Raw genomic sequence first — 23,343 nt, 5'->3', positions numbered from 1 at the left:
TAATCATATTTTTGTTTTTTTAATTTGCAAGATACTTTAAAATATTTCAACAGTTTAGAGACTGTTTAAACTCATAGTATCACAAAACATGGCATATTTGTAATATTGTATGATAATTTTTAATAGGTGGCCATACAGATTACTTTGTTTATTCCATTTTGGTAATTGTTATTAAAGTGAATTTTTTGTGTTTACCACAGATATATTTGAAAATATTATTTTCTTATTTCTATTAAATCTTTTTAAAGAAAATAATTAGCTAGATGAATGTGAGCTAAGATGTTCAGCATTAATTTAAATATTTTATTCTACATTCAGTTTTAGCATTTTAGGTTTTTAAACTAAAACTTCTAACACTGGTTTTAATGTTAGTGCATGTAGAATTTCTATATTACCAAGAGAATATAGAGAATTTCTTAACTGTACATACAGTTAAAAAATTCTCCAAGAAAAAATTCTCCAAGATTAGTGTCTTTAATTTTTCTCCAAAAATCCCAAATTTTATTTTTTAATTTAAAGATATATTTATAACTAGCCTGAGCAAGAGTGAGACCACATTTTTAAAAATAGATGGGCATTGTGGCAGGTGCCTATAGTCCCAGCTACTAGGGATGTAGAAGCAAGAGAATCGCTTGAGTCCAAGAGTTTGAGGTTGCCATGAGCTGTGCCGACATGGCATTTTGCTGAGGGTAACAAAGTGAGAGTCTGTCTCAAAAAAAAAAAGGAAAGAAAGAAAGAAAAAAAAGATATATTTATAAAAACTACAAGGAAATTTTAATTTTGTTGTTGAATCATTACAACTAAATTTGTGTTAACATTGTCTGAATTTAGTAATAATAGAGGTTTTAGTATCTATGTACCTTTAATATAGAAGACATACAAGGTTGGAATCATTATATTGCTATAAACAAAATGAGGACAGTGATTGCTCATTTCTATCCACAATGAAATCAACACCTTAAATATTTATTAATAAAACTTCTATTTATATTTTAAACATTATTTAATTTTAAGTTTGTACTAAATTATAGTAACATCATGTATTTCATAAATCAAGTAGGGTAATGTCAGGTAATTCATTGAACCTGATCGGGACACCTGGAACACAGAGGACACCTTCTCCATTTCCCTCAAACTTTGTTATTTGACCCAGTTGCTATGACCCTCATCTTCCAAATAGAGTGATTCACTGGGATGCCTGTCACCAGCTCCTCAGAATTTAGATTTACGCTTCCTAGTGTTCTCCTGGTTCTGATGGTCAACAGAGCACATTTTCACAGAACAATTTTAGAATTTTCCAAAATCTACACCATATAATTTTTAATTAAGCTCCTGCTTCTTTTCTTGTTTTTGTCTATAACATTGGTAGTGACACTTCTACTCATACTTTTTCTCTGAAGTCCTGATAATTATATGTGTGAGATTGTGGATAGTCTTGTCAGCTGCTTCGTGCTGCCTACACTCAGTTAAATCACCAAAAATGGTAAATACACTGCAGTCCCTCACTGGTATTGGATGCTACCATAGTTCCATGGCATCTGTGCTTTTCATAATGATACTTTCATTGATTTATTCTTGATTTTTTCCTAAATTCTCCAGGTGATTTATTTTTGTTGCCACCGATGGCACTATATCAAACAAATCACTCTCATCTTATCACTGAAATTGTCAAAATCATTTTATATCATTAATGACCTATCATAATGATAATACTGCTAATAATATAGTAAAATTTATGACAAAAATGACACTTTTGGTTAATAAAACATTGGAGATATTCATCATGTACATTTTATTGTCAAGTGAGTGCTAGGATCAGCACACTGTGAAATTATACTTCACAAAGTGAAACTATAATTCATCAGAAATAAAATAACACTACCCTAAAAATCATATATTATGGAAAAGACCAGTAAAGAGGCTTTTCCAAATTATTTTCTCCAAAGAACATATTAATTACATGCAAAATAGTCCCTGGGTTTGTTCAAATGGCTTTTTCATTTCACTGTACTCCTTTTCTTTTCTTCAAAAGTCTCGTCTAAGCTGACAGATTTGAAAATGATCATTTTCACTGGTTATTTTGATATTGATATTTCTCCCACCATTATGCATGATTATGCAGGAACATTGGGCTTACAATATTCAAAATAGTCCAAGGTGACAGGCAGAATAAAGAAAATGAATTGATTTGCATTATCTGTTCCTTTTTCTTTTTAATCTGTCTTCTGAGAGTGCTCAGGGGTTTCACCTTCAGGATCAGCAACCCCTGCTTGTCACTCTTCATAGTGAGAGCTTAGATGTGCTTTCTGATTTCTTAAGTTTTTAATGTTTAAGATAGAACTCAGTTCTTTTGGGTACTCTGATCCACCTATCAGTTACCTCTCTGGTTTTTCTTCTATATCATTTCTCACAGGTGGGAACCATATTATTGGAACTCCAGTGATTCTTTCATAGTGGATTTGCCATACTCATCAAATAATAATACAAGATACAAAATGAACTTTAAAATTTAATTAAACAACAAAGGAGATTGGGTGCATGTGTATATTATTAACTAAGAGTTGGTACATTCTGAGGGTTGAGATAAATTTCTAAAAAAGAAATAAAGGAAACAATTATTTTTTACATTGTTCTCTAGGGTATTATAATTTTTCACATTTCATAAATAATAAAATATATTCTTTTTTAAATCATAGCTGCATACATTAACAAATGTATGGGGTATAATGTGCTGGTTGTATATACAATTCAGAATGCCTACATCAAACTGGTTAACATAGTCTTCACTTCACTTTCTTAATTATTGTGTTAAGACATTTATACTCTACACTTAATAGATTTAGCATGTACTCTTATAAAATGCACCATAGGTGAGGTCCCAGCCATTACTCTCCCACCACCCATCTTCCCTCCTTCCTTCCTCTTCCTCTTCCCCCTTTCATCTTGGGCTTTAGTTGTGTTATATCTTTCATACGAAAGTGTGGGTGATTATATATTGGTTTCATGGAATATTATGCAGCCTTATAAAATACATTCTTGAAGTTCTGTATGTTTTGAGGATTCAGCTGAAAGATTTATCATGTTGAATTCATTTTTATTGTTTATTTTATTGGACCATTTTTATTGTTTTAAAAAATTCAAAGATAAGGTTAGAATTGGTAAATAGTTGTTTCTAATAGTTATAAATGACCTGACCCGTCCTATTTTATACTCAGATCAGAATTAAAATAAAATGGACTTCAACCACTATCTTACAACAAATTTATAAAGTAGTGTACCTTGAATACAAAAGTAAAATGATGTGAGGTAATTAGTTGGAGCTTTTAAGTAGCAAAATTATTTTTGCTTTCTGTAATTTGGTAAATTATTCTTCCGTCATCACTCTGCATTTGTATGTAATGCTAAGTCATGAATAGAGGCAACACAAACTCGTTTTCTAAGAATTTTATACATAACCTCATAGTTTTGATTGGATGGTGGAAGGCTATTTTAGCCTGGTTAAGAGCTCCCATGTTTTATCATTTGATTTTTTTTAAGTAATTCTGAAGCTCTTTCAATATGTCATTTCTCTCAACAGATCATCTCTTTAATAGATACTGCCCAAACCAGACGATAAGTAGTTCTTACACTGAGTGCTCAGCCCTTACAGTCCCAAGACTGCCTTGCTTGTGTTAACTCCATCAACTCCATTGGTAAAGCATTATACCACAGTAAAGTTCGGTATTCCCAGCACATATCTGCTATGTGCAATTATTTTGCAAAGGGACTAGGGCTTGGGCCACTGGATGCGTGTCTCTGAAGGTTTTGTTGTGCTGTAATTTAACACAGATTCACTCAACCTCTTTAAAAAGTAGCTAGCGAAAACTGGGAGAAGAAACATACAGATCAAGTCAATTACGTGGCGGATGCAGGGCAGGAACACAGATTTTGCAAATTTATTGGGTTGTCTTAGAATACACTTGTCACGTCAGGGTTGAAATGAAGCTGACCCGCTGTCGAAAAGAGAAACAAGAACAGGATAATAGGAAAAGGAACAAACACACTCAAGAGCCATCTTCCTGACATTGGCTCTAATGGCCGGGCCGACACTAAGAACAGATGACTTTTCTGGCTGTGGACCTCTCCCACCGTACTGGTTCTTGAAAGCCTCATTCTGTGCCTGGGAAACAAATCCTCGCAGTCAGGAGCGCCAACTTGTTCCTTTCCCCCTTTCAGCCCAATAAGGGCAAGGTCACGTATGCTGAAGTGTTTAAAAGAGGAGCTTGACGTCTCCCTGGAGGTGGAGGGGGGGAGGATGACAGCCCCACCCCCACTGTTTCCTGCTGGGGCACAAGTTTGAGCAGCCAAGAATCCTGCTGCTTCCTTCCTCTTAGCCATAAATTCCCACCAAAGCTTCTGGGCAGCCCTTTAACACAGCGCCAGCGCCGGGTGAGCCTGGTCTGCTCTCGCCCCTATTTCTGGGCTCAGTTTGGTGCCAGGAGACCAGCTCTGTCTGGAACGTCCTGCCCCGAAGGTACTACGCGCTCTCAAGCTAGCAATGCGGATGGCTGCTGTGGGGCGCTTCCCCAGGCCTCTGGGCCACCCCGGCTGCGGATCCCGCCGCCAGCCTCTAAACTGCAGTAGCCGGCTGTTGGAGGAGCTGTTTGACAGTGGCGGGACAGCTCTGCGGACCTTCATCCAGTTCCAGGCAGGGTCTGAAGCTCAGGCCAAGGTCAGGAGGCTTGAGTTGGTGGCGGTGGCCAAACTGCTGAGGGAGAAGAAATAAGAGCTGCGGCAGACTGAGCACTTTCTGCATGGTAAGGGCAGGACCCAGGAGAGGGGTGTCAGAGCAGGTTTTTCGTTTGCTTTTTCCACTAAGCCACCAGCCAGGTGCCCACACTCACCGGAATTTGAAATGGCTCACTTGCAGCTGGTTTTGTTTTGGATCAATCCCATTCTCTCCTGTTGGCTCTCTTGTGTGCCTTTGCCATCATGTTCTGCTCCCTCTTCTCCTAGATAATAACTAGAAGTTACATTGAGATTGTGAAATCTCAAATGTCAAAGTTTATTATTCTGTACGCAATAGGGACTTATTAAAAGTTTGGTTAGTCTCTTCATCCCCATCTCTCCCCACTCTTTTCTTAATCCTGACCTGAACATAATTTGTGAAATGATTGAAGAAAGTCAGGTACTATTTGTATCCATCTGAGGTCTTCAGATGGAAGCCACAGTTACCTTCAGGCTGAAATTAGGACTTGTAGGAGGTCGCTTCCCAAGTCGGTGGTGGGCATTGCTGTGCCCGGGAATTCTCGTCACGGTAGCGGAATTAACAGAAGAGTTCTTTATTTAAAAGCCAGCTGGCAGCTGCCTCACACCCAACCCAGGGGTTGGGAGAGCAGCTCCACCTGCTTAAGGGGTCGGGTTTTTAAGGCCTGGTCTGCATCCTGGTTGTCATGCAGGCTGCCCAGCTGTACCCAGGTTGGTAAGCAAGCAGTATACAGAAGCAGAACTTTGTGGTTAGTTAGCCATGCATCTTTGTTTCAGTACTTTCCCCACCTGATATTATTTAAAGGTCAGTCTGCAGACAGTTGGTACTTCCTGGTCTATTTCCCAGGCAGTGAATTAGTCAAGCAAGAAACTACTTTCCCATCTATCTTGGTAGTGAACTAGACTTACTCCATTTAGTTGAGGGCTTGTGGCCCAGAAATTTGCCAGGAGTTAACTGGTATTTTTCCACCTTAGTCTAGGCCTAACAGCATCTTGAGAGGCATATACATGCTGGTGGACTCCCTCCATGTGCCAGGGCCACAGCCTCCCAGCACTCAGGAAACAATTAGTCTTTAGCTGCCAGTCCTCATTTCTGGTAACCATGGTGTCTTCTTGTCTAGCCTCAGCACCAGTGACCTCAAGAGCCTTGTTGGAGAAAGACTCCACCTGACGTTTCTACACATCAAGAGTTATTCAGTGTGTGATGGTCATTTTCAGAGAGAGGCACAAAGATTCAGGGGGTAAGCTGAATGTATCTTGAGATATGAGAAGAAAATGTTAACATGCTTACCTATGTCATTTTATCTAATTTTATCTCTTGTATCTTATGTGTTTTATTAATAAAATATATAGGTACATGGTTAATAAATAATTGCACATATTTTATTAATCAGTCCAAATATCATTTTACTGGACTTCAGCTATCATCCTTAAAGTATGAATATAATCAAGCCTTTAAATTCAATAATATCATGGTGTTTTTCCTGGTTCCATCATGAAAAGAGAACCCACCTGTGCTGATGATGAAGCTGCATGTTAGTGCAACTATACGGCAGTCAGGATAAATGTGTCCCTTCACTAACTTAAGCTTTTGGAGTTAGATTAATAACCGTTTCAACTATACATTGTGTCTTTTATAAACTCAAGAATTTCAAGGTATTTTAGAGCAATGTTCTACTTCATCTATTAATTTCTAAATATAGGTCAGAAATACTATCATAATAACTGTATATATCTATATACGTATGTTTCTATGTAATATATTATGTATATATGTATATATATAATATACCAAACAGTATATATGGCTTGCTGAATATTGTCTGGGAAACAGGTGATCTTCTGAGGTATGAGGTGTTAATCACAGTGTTAATACAGCTGTAGAAGATGGAGACTGGAGGCCTCTGCTGATCTCTTAGACTCCTCAGGCTTGGGAGCCCAAATGTCTCTTCAGCCCACTTAAAAGACACTCAAACTATGAACCTTGGCCAAGCAGATACTTTCCAAAGAAAGCAATTATCCCTGGGATCTCACCTGGCGTGGCTGCCTGCTTATCTAGTGTGCCAAATCCAGTCTGCCTCTGTGCCCTTGAGGGCCAAGGCTGTTAATCAGCCAAACACTTGGATCTCCGCACTTCCCCAGTGGTTCAGTCCCTGCCTTTTGGCAGCTCAGTCACTAGATTACTCACCCAAGGTTTCCCAGCCAATCCCTGTGCTGCAACATGCAGGGGCAGCTCCCCCACAGTAGCTATGCGGGCAGCCCACAGCTGAATGATATTAGCTCCTTTTCCGGCTCAACAGCTCAGTCCGGGGCCGATATGTATATGTAATATATTACAGCTATCAATAACTATCAATAGTATAGTGACAAGTGAATTTCAAAATATAATTGGAAACACTTCCATTTTGGAAGAATCTTAGTAAACATTATTTTCCCCATTTTCATGTAATATCAAGTTGAATTTTTCTAATAACTGAATCAAAATAAATTGATAAAAGACTGATGTCTGTGTACTGACCAATAACATGAGACAGTAACAGCAAAATTATTCAGTGAAATTATGCAAGATGTTCTGATATTGTAGATATCATATTTAAGCTTGAGAAAAACTATATTGTTGAAGACCTAAGTATTTTTCAAGGCATGAGAGGGGATGCTGCGTTGAGTATAATTTCAAGAAAAGAATCAACACAATTATTTTAAGGCAATTCTCTGGTCATAAACTGATTACCAGTAGTGTTTATCCTATAGACAATTTAGTGATGGATTAATCCTCACCTGAGATATAGAGAGTTTACATAGGGATCTCTGAGATGGTAACTAAACTGGGAGAGACCCATAATTAAGTTTATATGATCAATAGCATCAATGTGTTTAATAAATATAAAATGAGAGAATGTAAGACAATAATGTGATTGGGAACAGGGAAGCCCATGTATAATCAGCAATCAACACTGTGACTGGGAACAGGGAAGCCCTGTTACATATAAGGGCAAGAGTGTGTATGTGTTTGTATAGATGTGTGTGTGTATATGTATATTTAAATTTTGGTGTAGAAAATAACACCAGTATTAGATAAATAGAATTTATATGAGACAGAGTTTATCATTAATAAAAGTTAAAATATATTTGAAGATAATTTGTGATTTTTATTACTGAAGAATGAACATTAATGATGTGAGGTCTTTTGTTATCTTTTTTCAGTCATACAGAATATATTTTCTCTTTGCCATTAAGAAGAGCACACTTTCCACTTATGTTATCAGAGAAAAATGCCTTTTTTTTCCAAGCTGGAGTTGGAGTTTCAGCCAATACTTTTCTCCTTTTCTTCCTCATTTTCAGAATTTTTACGGATTGCTGGCTTAAGCCCACTGACCTGATCACCTGTCACTTGGCCTTCATTCACTTGGTGATGCTTCTGTGTGCAGTGCACTTTTTGTCCTCAGATCTGTTTGAGTCACTGAATTTTCAGAATGACTTTAAATGTAAGGCTTTGTTCTACCTGACTAGGGTGATGAGGGGCCTCTCCATCTGTAACACCTGCCTCCTGAGCATGTTACAGGCAATCACCATCAGCCCCAGTACCTCCTGGTTGGCAAGATTTAAACACAAATTTGCAAATTACATTGTCCATGTTTTATTCTTTTATTGGTCCCTCAATTTGTCTTCTAGCAGTATCCTAATCTTACATACAGTAGCTTTGTCCAACATGACACAGACCAATCTACTCAAAGTAGGTAAATACTGCTCACTTTCTCCAATGAATTCCATCATCAGGGGACTAGTCTTTATTCTCAGCTTATCCCAGAGTGTCTTCTTTGTGGGAATGATGCTGCTCTCAAGTACATACATGGTCATTCTCTTGTTAAAGCATCAGAAGCGATCCCAGCACCTTCACAGCACCAACCTCTCCCTAAGAGCATTTGCAGAGAAAAGGGCCACCCAGACCATCCTGCTGCTGGTGAGTTGTTTTGTGTTCATGTACTTGGTGGACATTATGATTTCATCCTCCTTAACAATGTTGTGGGCTTACAACCCAATCATCCTAGATATCCAGAATATTGTGGCCAATCTCTACGCTACTGTCTGTCCTTTGATACAAATCAGTTCTGACAAAAGAATAATCTATTTCCTAAAAAAATATACCACCAAAATTCCATCCATGTTAATCAGAGTGTAATGGAAAAAAAAATCTGAAAATTCTTCTGTTCTTAATTAAATTAGTCAAGTAAAGATTAAGAAAATGTGGTACATGAATAACACAAAAAACTACTCATAAGAAAAGATGAGTTAATACCTTTTGAAACAATCTGTATGAAACTAGAGACCATCTTGCTAATTGAAGTATCTCGAGAATGGAAAAAAAAAAAACACCACAAGTACTCAGTATTAAATTGGAGCTAACTGACAAGCACACATGAGAGGGAAGAAAAACTCAGTGGAAATCAACCACGTGGTAGAAAGAGGGGACGAGAAAATACTACCTAATGAGGACAGTTTGGGTGACAGGCATACCTTTAGCTGAGACTCAAGTATTACTAAAGTGATCCATGTAACCTGAAATATTAGTACCCCCTTAATATTCTGAAATTTAAAAAAATAGTCCAATAGCAAAGGACTTGTTGTGTGAATAATACATTGTGTGGAATTACAATTCTATTATTTTTAGATACATTTGAATTTTGTGCTGCAAAGGAGTATTTGGATTCACTAGTTTATTGTCTACCAAAGGTTGATAATCCCAAATCAATTTTCTGACTCTTTCATTTTTAACATTATATGCAAAACCACTTCTTTCTTCTTTAAGTACACTCTTAAGAAGCTCTCATGAATAAAAAAAATTACTCAATTTTTTTAAAAATTATTTTTTGTTAAAATTAATTCAGCTAATACATTTTTAGCTGTAATAGTAATTTCAGCTTTGTTAATATTTATTTTTCTTTGTGGTTTGTAACATTGTGACAATTTTTCATTTATCATGGTAAATTATTTTTGTCTATCACTCATATGTTATATTCTGTTTGACATAGTATAGCAAGTCTATTTCTTTCTTTTTTTTTTTTCCGAAACAGAGTCTTACTTTGTGACCCTTGGTAGAGTGCCATAGCATCATAGCTCACAGAAAACTCAAACTCTTCAGCTTAAGTGAGTTGGGACTGGAGACTCCTGCCACAACTCCTGGCTATTCTTAGAGACGGGGGCCTTGTTCTTGCTCAGGCTGGTCTCGAACTCGTGAGCTCAAGCAATCCACCTGCCTTGGCCTCCCAGAGTGCTAGGATTATAGGCCAAGGCTATTTCTCTTTTAAGTATTTCCTTTTATTTTTCTCTTTGTGAAAAATTACAAGTATAAATTTAGTAATTCATATGTGGTTTTCAATTTTAGAAGTTTATATTTACCAAACTTTGAATATTGCCTTTAATATTTTGAATATATCTGTGAGGAAAAACAGATTTTTTGTTCTCTTGATTCTACTCCTCATATATGTGACAAATAATCACAAGTAAGAAAGGCTACAGACCAATATTCTATATAAATATAGAATCCTTAGAAATACTAGCAAACTGAACCAGCAACATGTAAAAGCAACATATAAAAATTAATGTATACCATGACCAATCAGAATTTTTTTTCACAATGGCATAGTATTTCTAGAATGAAAGAAAGAAGGTGATATTTTGAATAGAAAATGTTTGAGAAATCTAACAGCTGTTCAGGATAAAACACATTGCTGAACTGCTAGAGAAGAACATCTGAAACCTGTTGAAAGACTGTCTAAAACCTACAGCTCATGTTATAACCAATGGTGAAATGTTGGGAGCTCCATTTGTAAGTATGAATATCCACCTTTAGCACTCTGTTCAACATTGTTCTGCATGTATTAAAGAAAATATTGTATACAAAAACAAAAATAAAATCTTCTGGATTAAAAAATTGAAATAGATTTTTATTGCCATAATGTTCAAAATATGTAAGGAATTTACTAAAAATTACTTGAGCTAATAAACAAGTTAATGTCACAGATACAACCTCAACATACTAAATTAAATAATACTTTTATATAATAGTAGTCAACAAAATAAGAAAAAATTCATTAGCAATAGTATCACAAAAAAGAATTATTTAGGAATAATATAATAAATAACAAAATAACAAAATAACAAAATAAATTCAAGTAGTTTACAACTAAAATAACAAAATAACAAAATAAATTCAAGTAGTTTACAACTAAAAATCATTTAAAATACTGAGATATCAAAATAGAACTGAATAAATTAGGAAACATCCAATATTAAAGGATAATACTAAATATTAAAATGAAAATGCACAAGTTAAACTACAGAGTCAACGAAAATTCCCAAGTAATTTTTCTTTAATAGAATTTGGCAAGCTCTCTCTAGAATCCATGTGGACATACAAAGAAAATTAAATATACACAATTTAGAAAAATAAAAGTAAATTACACTTCTGATAATGTTTATTACTACAATGTTACAGTAACTAAACAATATGGTACAAGTATAAGGATAGATTTATGTAGACCAACATAAAAGAAGTTTCCTTATTAAAGAATAATCTGGGGTAAAGTTAATTTTGTCAAAGACGCCAAGAAATTTCAGTATATGCTTTTCAACAAGATGTTGGGGGAAATTATGTATTCACATGCAAAAGGAGGAAGTTGTACCCCTAATTTGATCCATATCTACACAAAAATACTAAAATAGATTATGTACCTAAATGTAGATTATGTACCACAATTCTTTGGACAGAGTAAATTTTTGTGACCTTGGGTTTAATAAAGATTATTATAAGAAAATCACAATAAAGAAGAAAAAAAGGGAATTGTACTTCAAATTGAAAACAAAAATTTGTTCAAACAACATCATGGTAAATATGAAAAGTTGAACTACTTAATGAGAAGTAACATTTTAAATTATGTATCGGATTAGGGTCTGGAAACCAAAATATACAAAGAACTTTTATAGGTCACTAATAAGACAGGAGTTTGCCAGTTAAAAATGGACAAAGGATTTGAATAGACATTTTTCCAAATAAAAAGAAAAATTTGCCAATTTGCACAAAAATATTCACAATACCATTAGTCATTAGAGAAATACTAATTAAACCACAAGTCAGTAGAAGATACATATATGTATATATAAATACATGAAAATATATAGATATATGATATAGATGTAAATGCATATATGTATATGTAGATATATGTGTTTGTGTATATACATGGGGTTAAATGATATACTGTGTTTTGTTCTGCTTAAATGACATACTGCAGAAAACAGAAAACAATATTCAGCCTCATATTGCCATCTCATCCATAAAGCAAACACAAATATACATTAGAGAAAAGAAACCTTATTTAATAAATGTTCCTCAGGCCGGGCGCGCCAGGGGCTAGTTAAGGACATGAAACAAAAGAAACCCTGAAAGGGGAGTGGCTGCCACGTCCAGCAGCCTGTCCGGTTTCAATCCCCACTCACCTACCTAGCTATCTACTGCCCTGAAGCTAACGGAGCCTTTGTGAAAGTACATCCCTGGTACTCCACCCGCCCTCTCTAGTCTCTGGGCGGCGCTGCTGCTCCTCGGCACCGGTTGCCAGCCCGGCCGCCTCCCCGATTTGCGGACTGAGCAGGGCCAGACCTTGTCGGCTGTGAGATAGCCTGCTGCCGCGCCCGACCTGCGGACGCTGACGCTGCCATTGACAGCCTGCTGCTGCGATTTGGAGCCGCAGCGCCGGCAACCTGGAGCTGGCAACCCGGAGCTCGAGTGGGACCCGCTCCTGCTAAGGGAGCTCCTAGCCTCGCCAGGCGGGTCAGAAGACCCAGAGGTGTACAAGCTGGAACTGGAGGAGGACGAGAAGGAGGAGGAGGAAGCGGAGCTGGGCCGAGACCTGTTGGAGGAGGAGGAGCTGAAGGAAGCAGAGGAGGAGAATGAACTATTGATGCTGCTGCTGCTGCTGCTGCTGCTGTCGCCGCCCACCACCACCGCTTGCCAGACCCTGTCTATCCTGGGCGGGTCCCTGGGGTCGGTGCTGCTGCCTGCCTCAGGCTGGATCTATGATCTCAACTGAAGCTAGACTGTGGAAGAATCAGCTTCCCAGTCCACTCATGTGGGTATGGATAGGTTTCAGTGTGGACTGAGAGCAGTCTCCCCATCTGTTGCCCTGGACACATCCTTAGTTTTCTACACTGTGGGCCCCCACATAGGGCAGCTTATAATATTAAAGAGTTTCCTCCAACAGTTTAAGGAATATAATACAGAGAAACACACACACACAAACACACATGCACACAGAAAGGCAGATAGACAGTGAGGAAGAGAACATAGGACACAGTGAGTTGGAGGTAAATAACACTTTTTTGGGGTTATAAAATATTGGAAGTTGCAATAGACTGAATGTTCCCTTCCCTCACATTTATATGTTGAAATCCTAACCCCAATATTCAGGCATTAGGAGTAGGAAATAACTATGTTCAGGGGGTAGAACCCCCATGATTGGGATTCCTAGCTTTATTAAAAAGAAACAAACAAACAACAGGAAAAAAAAAAAAAACCACCCAGAGAGCTCTCTCTTCTCTCTGCCATGTGAAGACACAATCTGAAGTCTATGGTCTGCTACTCAGAAGACAGTCGTCACCAGAGTCTGACCATGCTGGCATCCTGATCTAAACTCCTAGCCTTAAGATATGTGGGAAATAAAATTCTGTTCTTTATAAGCTGTCCAGTCTGTGGTCTTTGCTATGGCAGCTTGCCCTGAGACAGCCCATCATTCCTGGGTCAGAATAGAGTCACTGCCACTTGGTGCTGTGAGCCTTAGTGGAAGCTACTCACTGCATAGGCTGGGATGAGGCATGTGGATATGCTTCTAAATATAGTTGGAAGGCAGTGTAAGGTTTGATATCAGAGAATAACAATATATAAATTTTACCTTTTTGTGGTGCAGAATGAAAAATTAGGCCTGGAAAAGTAACTTTCCCAAGATCACCCATGGATATGTGCCTACCTGGGAAGCTGAGACAAGAGAGTTGCTTAAGCCCAAGAGTTGGAGGTTGCTGTGATGCCATGGCACTCTACTGAGGGTGACATAGTGAAACTTTGTCTCAAAAAAAAAAAAAAAAAGACAGCATAAAATCTCCCAGGATCTAGATATAATTAGAAATAAAATGAAGGATGAAAAATAGAACTATTTTCTTATCTTGGCAATGTAGGATTTTTCCAGGCCTCACAGGGTTCAAAGAAAGAGAGGAATCTGAGGGCGCTTGTGCTTGGTTCTTTCTCTGAAGGGTGTTGGTGAGAACAGTGATGGCAGATACAAGACACTGAGTCCTTAGCTGGTGGATCATTCCCTTGGATGGGTTGGAGGCCTAAGCAGCATTGATTCCACATGGTTAAGTGCTGAATAGTTACTGGGTCCAGAGATTGGCGTATTCATCATCCCATTCTTTCTCAGTCTTGGGAATTAAGACTTCCTTCTTTACAAAAACCAAGAACATTTGTGTTGAACTATAATCAAAATTTCTTTCAGTTGCTGATCTGGCACCTTGCAGCTAGCTGTGAGAAGCAGACCATGTAATCGGAGCTTATGGACCTTTTGTTTTTTAGTGAGAGTATTTCCTATCTTAAAAATATAAAAAATGACAGCTTAAGAAATACAGGTGAATGCAGGCCAGAATAAGCCCCTAGCTTGGACTGCTCCCTGTGACAGGAGCAACTACCTCTCATGGGAGAAAGAGAGCACTAAAAGCATTACTTTCCACCCTAATGGGCAACTGACCACCTGCCTTCTGAGATGTTCCCTTTGAGACACACCAGGGGGTACCCCAGTTCCATCAATTGGAACTCCTCTTCTGAGTGGACAGGACAATCAGATGTGAAGGTGGCCAGTGTAAGCTCTGAGAGCACCCACGAGATTCTCTCTGCACCCACGAGATTCTCTCTCTGGAGATATGGAAACTTCCTTTTCTTTCTACCAGCTCTGATGCGTGTGTTGTTTGTAGCACAGCGGCACAGATGTGTTCAACCTGTGGGTCACCACTCCTTTGGGGATCAAATGAGGGGTGACCTAAGGGGTCGCCTAAGACCAGGAAAATACATCCTGCATATCAGATGTTTACATTATGATTCAAAATTAGTTATGAAGTAGCAACAAAAATAATTTTATGGTTAGGTGTCACCACAACATGAGGAACTGTATTAAAAGGTCATGGCATTAGGAAGGTTGAGAACCACTGCTACAAGGGTGTCCAAAATTGCCCTTATGTCATCATACATAAGGAAAATGGGAAACTATAGCTAATGCATTTATTTGCAAAATATAATTATAAAACTTTACAAAATATTATCTATGTGTTAGCTACCTTCTTGTAAGATTCTGTAATGATGTCAGCAAAGAGGCTGAAGGTGGAGCAAGCAGGGTTACAACTCCCCACCTCTAGGTCTATTCTCCCCCGTCCTAGAAGTGCCTCAACCTCAGGGGCTTCTCCATCCAGGCCACCTTCTCTGCTCTGAGGAGCATCTGATCCACTGTGTCAGGGAGAGTTGGGGAGAAGTTTTCAGATTCTAGTTCTCTCCCCACAGGAATGCCAGTGTGGATCAAGAGCCTCCCAGAGATCTGGCCATACCCCTCAATGACCTTGGGAGGTGCTGGGGAGCCAGGGATCCTAGAGGCAGGGATGGGCTGGTGGGTGGGTCCCCTGAACCCTTGGTACTTTAGGCCTGGATGTCTAACTCAGGGATAAGTTTTTTTAACTTTCAGGAATACACTGGCGCCAACTCAGTAGTCTTGAGTATTTTTGCCCAGCAAGGGAACTCTCTTCCCAACTGGAATCTAAACTGTATCACAGAGCTGCTCAGTAGACATGAGGTTGGGCTCAGGGGACCAGCATGAAAGCTCCCTTCCCAGACCCAGGAAGTCCTTGGGGACTCAGAAGAACCAGTGGAAACTCATCCAGGTCATCTGGATTCTTTAGATTCTCAAATAATAGGAATTTGAACTCACATTTTTCTCTGTTAATCCCCAGTGTCTCCTTTTTCCCCTCCCTCTTCTATGCAGGAGAAATGCCACACTCAGCATGGATCTGCTTATTAAGGTGAATGTGGAGGCTGGGAGGTGGCGCTTGTGTTGGGGACAGAGGCTAGAAGGGACAGTGAGCCAGTCATGGGTTTCAATTTTACTTCCTTACTGAAAGTTTACTTTCAGTCTGACAGTTTTACTTCCTTACTGAAAGTTTACTTTCAGTGAGATTCCAGTCATGTCCAGCCAGGGCTAACATAAGAGAGAAGTGACTGTCCATGGGTGGGTTTGAGATGTGGGCAGGAGACTTGGTAATGGGTGTGATATGGCAGCTGGGCTACTCAGCAAGGATGAGCTGTAGAATGACCAGGGCTTTGGCTCCCATGTTGGTCCCTGTGCTGACAGAGCCTCCTCCAAGACTGAGGGTAGATGTGGCATTGGGGCCTAGCAACTCCTCAGGAAGCCAAGCTGCTACTGCTGCTGTCTGCCCTGCATCCCATGGGGAGAGGCTTCCTGCTTGCACCAGGGATGGGAACAGCAGAGGAGTCCCATGGACCAGGCGGCAGATGCACTGCCCAACTTTGGGTCCCAGTGGGCGTACTTGGGGGCACATGGATGTTTGCTGTGACCACCCACTCTGCCCTAATCCAACATGTCATAGTGTTCTCAGTCCTGCGCCCCATTAACAGTGATGTGTGCTCCAGATGGCTTATGAGAAGGGACTGGGGTGTCCCTTATTTCTAGTGGATCCTTTCTGACCAGGACTTAGAGCCTCCCATGTAAATGAGGAAGCAAAGTATACCCAACTGTTACCATGGGAAGACCCTTCCTTGTCAGTCAGAGGTGTCCCCTCTGGAGGAAGGGGGAGTGCTGTATAAGAACGTCCCTTGGTGGATCACTGGGGCATTGAGGCCTTTGATGTGGACTCAGCCCTAGTGTGTGAGGCAGAGATTCCAGTGGGTCTGGGGCAGGCAAGAGCTGCTTACTCAGGCCTCCCAGATATCCTAACCTTCTGTCACCATGGCTTCTCCTAGCTGGGGACCTGGACAAGCACCGAGAGCCCAGAAAGTGGAGGCCCCACATCAGCTGCCAGTACCTGTTCCCCAAGTAGGGAGGCTACAGACCTGGACTAAGCCTCTCCCACAGGTGGGGCCCATGGAGGACAGTGACCCTCCCTAATCAGGCAGCTACTACATGGCTGAACTCTCTATTTGTACCCAAGGTCCCTGTCTGTCAACAGAGCTGTTTTGGGCAGAAGGTCCCTGAGGCTCAGCTGCCATGTCCCCTGCTCTATAACCCAGAGCCATTCCAAGTGCTGTTCTGTGCATATGTCCTGCCCCTGGTGCCCTGAGGGGACTGTGGCAAGAGGAGGGGGGAGGTGAGGAGGGTGGTAGTCACAGACTAGGGGGCCTTTCTGATGAATGTTGGCTGTCTGTCCTCCAGAGAAATGTGGTCAGCACCCAGAAAAGGAGGAAGGTGAGCAGTTGGGGCCCTCACTTTGGGGGTTGGGGGGGATGCAGAAGTCAGAGACCCCCAGGGCAGGACACTCCCTAGCTCCATCCTCTGCATCTAAGATTTCATGGGAGAATTTAACACACAAAGAAGAAGGAGACTCATCCAACTTGGGGTGCAGGGTGGGGACTAAAATCAGGGACTAATTTCTGGGGGAGAGGCTATTTATATCTAGTGCTGGCAACAGTTGGAGACTGCACAGGACTGAAAGGAGGAGGAACCCTTAAGTGAAGAGCTTCAGAGACAGGTCCTATCCGCCCCCCTCTCTCTCCTCCATAAGCCCATTCAGCATCTCCCACCCAGGCCCTGTCATCTTCCTGTCCTTCCTCTTGCTCTAGAAGATCAGTCCTCCATAAGCTGCAGAGGCTCCAGGTGGCTGCAGATAATTACCACCTTCAGCCAGAGCAACAGTTTGGAGTCTAGTTTAATTTCATGGAGCAGCTCAGTGAGCATAAGCAGTGAAGGCCTAGCTGGCTGAAGATAGGAGGAGACTATCTCTGTGGCCAGCTACAGAGCACCTGTGGCCATGATTCCCTAGTCAGTGCCACTCCCTGTTGTATGGTGACTCCAGCTGTGAGGCAGGCAGTGGGAAGGGACCTGTGGTGTGGCTAACAACTGCCTCTCTTTCTTGTACCTACTAACTCTCCTGCCCCCACAAGGTCTCCTGTCCCCTGGAGGCCTCATCCTAGCAGGCCAGCAGCACCCTCACAGCCAAGGAAAACAGGCCATCATAAATCTTGTGGGAGACTGAGAGGATGAGGCACCTGGGGTGGAATGCTTAGTGCCCAGTGAAGTTTGAGCCCAGCATGGGCTCTAGGAATCAGGCAGCTGCTCTGGGCTCCATCACTTACTTGCCCTGGGACTGAGGCAAGGGGCCTCACTGCTTTGGTGCCTGAGGCACCATTATAGGAATTTAATGCACTTTCCTATCTCTTTTTCTCTTTTATCTATGTTTATCTATAATCATTATATACTAAAGATCTCTATTATTGTTTTTATTCAAATTAACTAGCATATGTTATACATTACGTATCATTCTTCTTCATGATTTCTTTGCTATCACTGATATTTGGAGGTCATTTCCTATTAACACATTTAGGTTAATTTGAATTGGAGAGTGAGTTCTTATTCCCCAGAGACATGGAAGCTCTTTCTAGTCTGAAGCTATTACAGATCCACCTGCATTGAAGATAGCTGCATAGACCTTCTCTTTCTCTTGTGGGTCACTTGGTATCTGCTTTAAAAATATCGTCTTTTTTACCTCCTATACTTTCTGGGAGTGAGTCTTAGAATTTTTTTCTTTAGCTTATTGTTGATACAGATGCAGACCTCTCTCTGAAGTGCTTATGTATTCATGATACTTTATCACCACAGATTAATTAGTTAACCCCCCCCCGTGAACTTTGCCCAAATTTCCATACCATAGGATATTAACTTTGAGGAAGTACATAAGATATCACAGTACAAACTAATACCAATTCTTAAACTTTTTCCAAAGAGTGAAGAGGAAGGAATACCTCCTAATTGATTTTATGAAGCCAGTATAATCCTTATCCCAAAGCCAGACAAGAAAATAAAATTAGAGGACAATATCCCTCATGAACATAGACATAAAAACAGTCAAGAAAATACTAACAAGCAGAATACGGAATTTCAAATCACAATAAAATAATCATTCACCATGATCATGTGGGATTTATCTTTCAGTTGCAAGTATGTTTGAATATACGGCAATCAAAAATTGTAACACACCACATTAACAGAATAAAGATAAAGACAAAAACCACATGATCATCTCAAGAGATGCAGAAAAAGCATTTGAAAAAATTCAACATTCTTTTATGTCAAAACCTTTCAGCAAATTAGGTACAGAAGGAACGTACCTTGACACAACAGTGTTGAGGTACATATTGACACACTCACAGATAACATCATACTCAGTGGTGACAAGTTCAAAGCTTTTCCTCTAAGATCAGGGCCTAGAGACTCCAGAGCTGACCTGGAAGGCCAAGCTTCCCATCTCAGCTGGTTCTGTCTGGTTCCAATAATTCCTTTTTCCAACTCTCCATTTCCCACCTTCACCACTTTTTTTGTTTGTAGGGTATCTTTTGTAATCCCTACAGATCTTCCATAACTTTTAAGTCATAGGCTGTTGCAGAACCACCGTGGACTTCCAGGGGCCAGAGACAGGGATTAGTGGAGCCCAACCCTAAACACAGCCTGCATAAGAGACAGAGGCCCTGCCAGATATTTTAAGCCACTCTGCCCTCCCTTCCTGAATGCCTGATGGGACAGTTCCCCCACTAGAACTCCTGATTAAATAGGACCCCAGGACCCATTCCCTCAAGCCCCTGGTGATGGGAATGCAATTAGAAACATGCATGCCTGACCCAGGAATACTGCATTTAACCTTCCATGTAAGGTTATATCCATTTACGAATACTAGATGTTATTCACTAATAGAAACAATATAATGGCAATTATTTTAATTTTTTTGATATTATAAACTTCCTAGTTTCTGGTCTTTTGAGGAGGCAGCCCATTCTTTCAAAATAAAGGCAATTTTCTAAGGTAGCAATGTCCAATAGCAATAATATGTAACATGCCCTTTTAAATTTTCCAGTAGCCATAAAATATAAAAAGATGCAGGTTAAATTGCTTATAATAACTTATTTAACTCAATGTATCTAAAACAGTATTGTTTTAATATATAATCTTAAATGCATGCTTTAAAATAGAAAACAAATTGTAAACTAATTCACTAAGCTACTAGAGGCTACAAAGAGAATAACAATTTCCAAACATTTAAGGGGAAAAATCAGCATATATAAACATTTTTATTAAATAGGAAAAGTGGAAAATCTTTTGATTCTTTTTTAGAGGCCATAAATTGGATATCAAAACATGACAAGAATACCACAAGAAAGAAATATTACTAGCCAATGTCTCTAGAAAAATAAATTCAAAAATCTTACCACATTTGTAAATCAAATTCAGTGACATGGAAAAACATACAACTTAACCACATGGAGTGGAATGGAACATTGTTTTAATATTTGAGAATCTACCAACATAATCTACCACATAATAGACTAGAGGGAAAAGAATATATCATCACAATAGATGCAGAAGAAATATGTGATAAAATGTGATAGCTATTTATTTAAAAGTTCCCAGTAAGCTTGGAATAAATATAAACTCCCTTAAAGTCTATAGCAATACTATACCTCATGGTGAAATATTGTTCCCTTTGGGAACAACAACAACAACAAAATGTCCACTATACTGTTTCTATTCAACATTATACTGAAAGTACTAGCCAATGAGTTAATTTAAGAAAGATAAATAAAAGGTATTAACATTGAAAAGATCTGTCATGATGATTGTGTTTGTGGAAAATCTAAATAAATCTATAAGCTATGCAAATTAGTATATGTATTTAGTAAGGTAACACAGAACCAAGTCAGGACACTAAAATAATTGCATGTTCACATACAGGAAACAAATATAAAATGAATTTTGAAAATGTCATCTACAACATAATTCAAAAAATAAAATATCTCAAATATCTAGGAGTAAATCTAACAAAAAATTCTTGTATACTTATACACTGAACACTGAAAAATTGCTGAGGAGAATTAATGGAGAACTAAATGTCCACAGATTAGAAGATTCTATATTGTTAAGATTAACAACAATAATTAACAAACTGGCCTATAGAGTCAATGTAATCATACAAAATAAAAATCATATAAAATCCTAGCAGTATTTGTACATGTGTGTAAATCAATACATTGATTCTAAAATTTACATGACAGAGCTAAAGTCTAAGACAATCTAAATAATCTTGAAGAAGAACAAGGACAGAAGACTTATACTACTGATTGTAAGATTTACTATAGAACTATTGGATTTAAACAGGGTGATATTGAATAAAGATGGGCAGAAAGACCAATAGAATAGAATGGAGCATCCAAAAATAGACCTACACTTGACTGCCCATAAAGGTGATATTGTCAGGCAAAGGTTGAGTCAGCTGCCAGGGGAGCAGGAGTGAGCAGGCACCTGCTGATCCCTACCTCACTCCAAACACAAGATTCACTCCAGTGGGCTGTCCTCTGCAACATAAAATACTCAGATATTTCTTAAATAAGACACAAAATTAACTAAATATGGAAGAAAAGACAGAGTATTAGGCATCACTAAAATTAAGAAGTTCTGATTGTCAAAAGAAATCATTTGGTGACTGATAGTATTTATAATAAATAATGTCTTCATTTAATAGTATTTATATAAATACTGTCAGTATTTATAATATATCCGTCCATCCAGTAATTATAATATATCCATCTGACAGAGCACTGGCATTTATACTGGTTAGCCTGTATTTATAATATATAAATATATAGCACTGGTAATCCAAATGTACAAAGAATTCCTGTAAGTCAATAAGACCTACAACCCAGTTTAATAATGACCAACACATCTAGAACAAGGACTCCATCAAAGAGGAGTTGCAAATAGCCAATAGGCAGGTGAAACAGGGCTCAATACCATCACCATCCACTGGCTGAGGGCCTACTGACCGTCTACTCTGGCACATATGGGAGCTGGCAGCTGGTAGAGATCACACAGCTGGATGTGCTGCACCTGGAGGCCAGGCTGGTGGCTTCTTCACCTGGGAGGAAGGCCAAATCCCTGAGAAGGAGGCCAGATGCTCACTGAAGGTGGGAGGGGCAAGGTGGGCGCAGGTGGTAGGCTTGGGGCAGTGATGATATTGGCTGCCCAGAGCTGCCCAGAGGGACAGTGAAGGCGCAGGAGCAACGGTTGCTTGCTGCCTTCCATGCCACAGCCTGGCCTCCTTTCAGGTTTTATAGCTTCCTTAGCCAGGAGTCATGGAAAAGAATCTCAGTGGAATAGCGTCAAAGGTAGGAGTCAAACCCAGTGGCCATCTGGGGAGGCAGTAGGGCCAGAACAGGGTGCAGCCTCTGGAGGGCCATGGAGGCCTCAATTTTGTCCCTAAGGACAGCTGTGTAGCCTCTGGCACCCCCCTCTTGATGTTTCAAATCTTTACTACTCTCTACACACAGAAACACAAACACACACACACATCAATTAATAAAACAAAAGGAAAAAAACATTCAGTGGTCTTTTTAAAGAATGTGATGGTTCATGGAGCTTTAGTAGAATATGGACAGTTTGAGAAATGCTGTCTTTCAACCCCCAACTAAGGCATGGCCTTTCCTTGAGCCTCCCTCACTCTTCACAGCATAATTTAAAAAGGCTTTCTACATGGGTCTTTACAAAAGTCTTGTGTTTTAAGTTACACAAAAATCAAGAAAAATAAAATATACATGGACAAAAACAAATGAAACTCTCCTGGCAACACCAATAAATCAAGCAAGTTAAAGCTTCCACAGGTGAATCAGAAAGGACTATGAACTGCATTTCTTGGAGGAGAAATAACAGACCATAATACAGTCTGTCTCAAAACTTTTGTAGTGGCCTGCTAACTATACATAATATTTTGCATAATTTTAGACATTTGCCTTCCTTTATGTTTGTGTTACCATTGAGTTATTCTTCCTTATTTCCACCCTGTACTTTTATCTGTGCCAAAGAACACAAAAAGATATGTCTACATGTTTTCTACTTTTTTTTTTTTTTTTTTTTTTGTCATCAATACTACTGTGTGTTTAGAAATTTCTGAAAAATAGAATCCCGGCAATCTTAAATTGTCCTTTCAGAATGTAATGGAATTATGTTCCTCCTTTATTTAACTGGACTTTGAATCCATCTTCCTTTGGGTTACACTTAAGATTGGGTCAGATTACCCGCATCCCTGGAGTTCAGAACTACACATGTACTTTCTCCCAATTCCTCCTGTATGTAAATTCAATTCACAGTAGTGGTTCTCTAATTGTTTTCTCTAACCTCTAAAATGAAATTCTTTATAAGAGAAACAGCATCAGAAATAGAGTCACTTGCTGCAGGCAACATACTAAAGGCCACCTATATATGCAAATACCCAAATAGCTGACATGACAACATGTAG

At 39.3% G+C, this 23,343-nt stretch overlaps 1 protein-coding gene across 1 annotated transcript in view; it reads left to right on the top strand.

Annotated features, from left to right (window-relative positions):
* The window catches only part of LOC100947227 (putative vomeronasal receptor-like protein 4), a 16,754-nt gene extending 7,828 nt beyond the window's left edge, over positions 1-8,926 (top strand). The window contains exons 2-3 of the mRNA XM_023508823.1: positions 333-371; positions 8,015-8,926. Of these exons, the coding sequence (XP_023364591.1) occupies positions 333-371; positions 8,015-8,926 (951 nt within the window). The remainder of the gene's footprint in view (positions 1-332; positions 372-8,014) is intronic.
* Positions 8,927-23,343: the final 14,417 nt, after the last annotated feature.

Source organism: Otolemur garnettii, unplaced genomic scaffold (assembly GCF_000181295.1).
Source record: "Otolemur garnettii isolate 467f Iridium unplaced genomic scaffold, OtoGar3 scaffold00279, whole genome shotgun sequence".
Taxonomy (NCBI): Eukaryota; Metazoa; Chordata; class Mammalia; order Primates; family Galagidae; genus Otolemur; species Otolemur garnettii.
The sequence above is the reverse complement of the archived record's forward strand: the minus strand, read 5'-3'. Positions and strand labels throughout refer to the sequence as shown.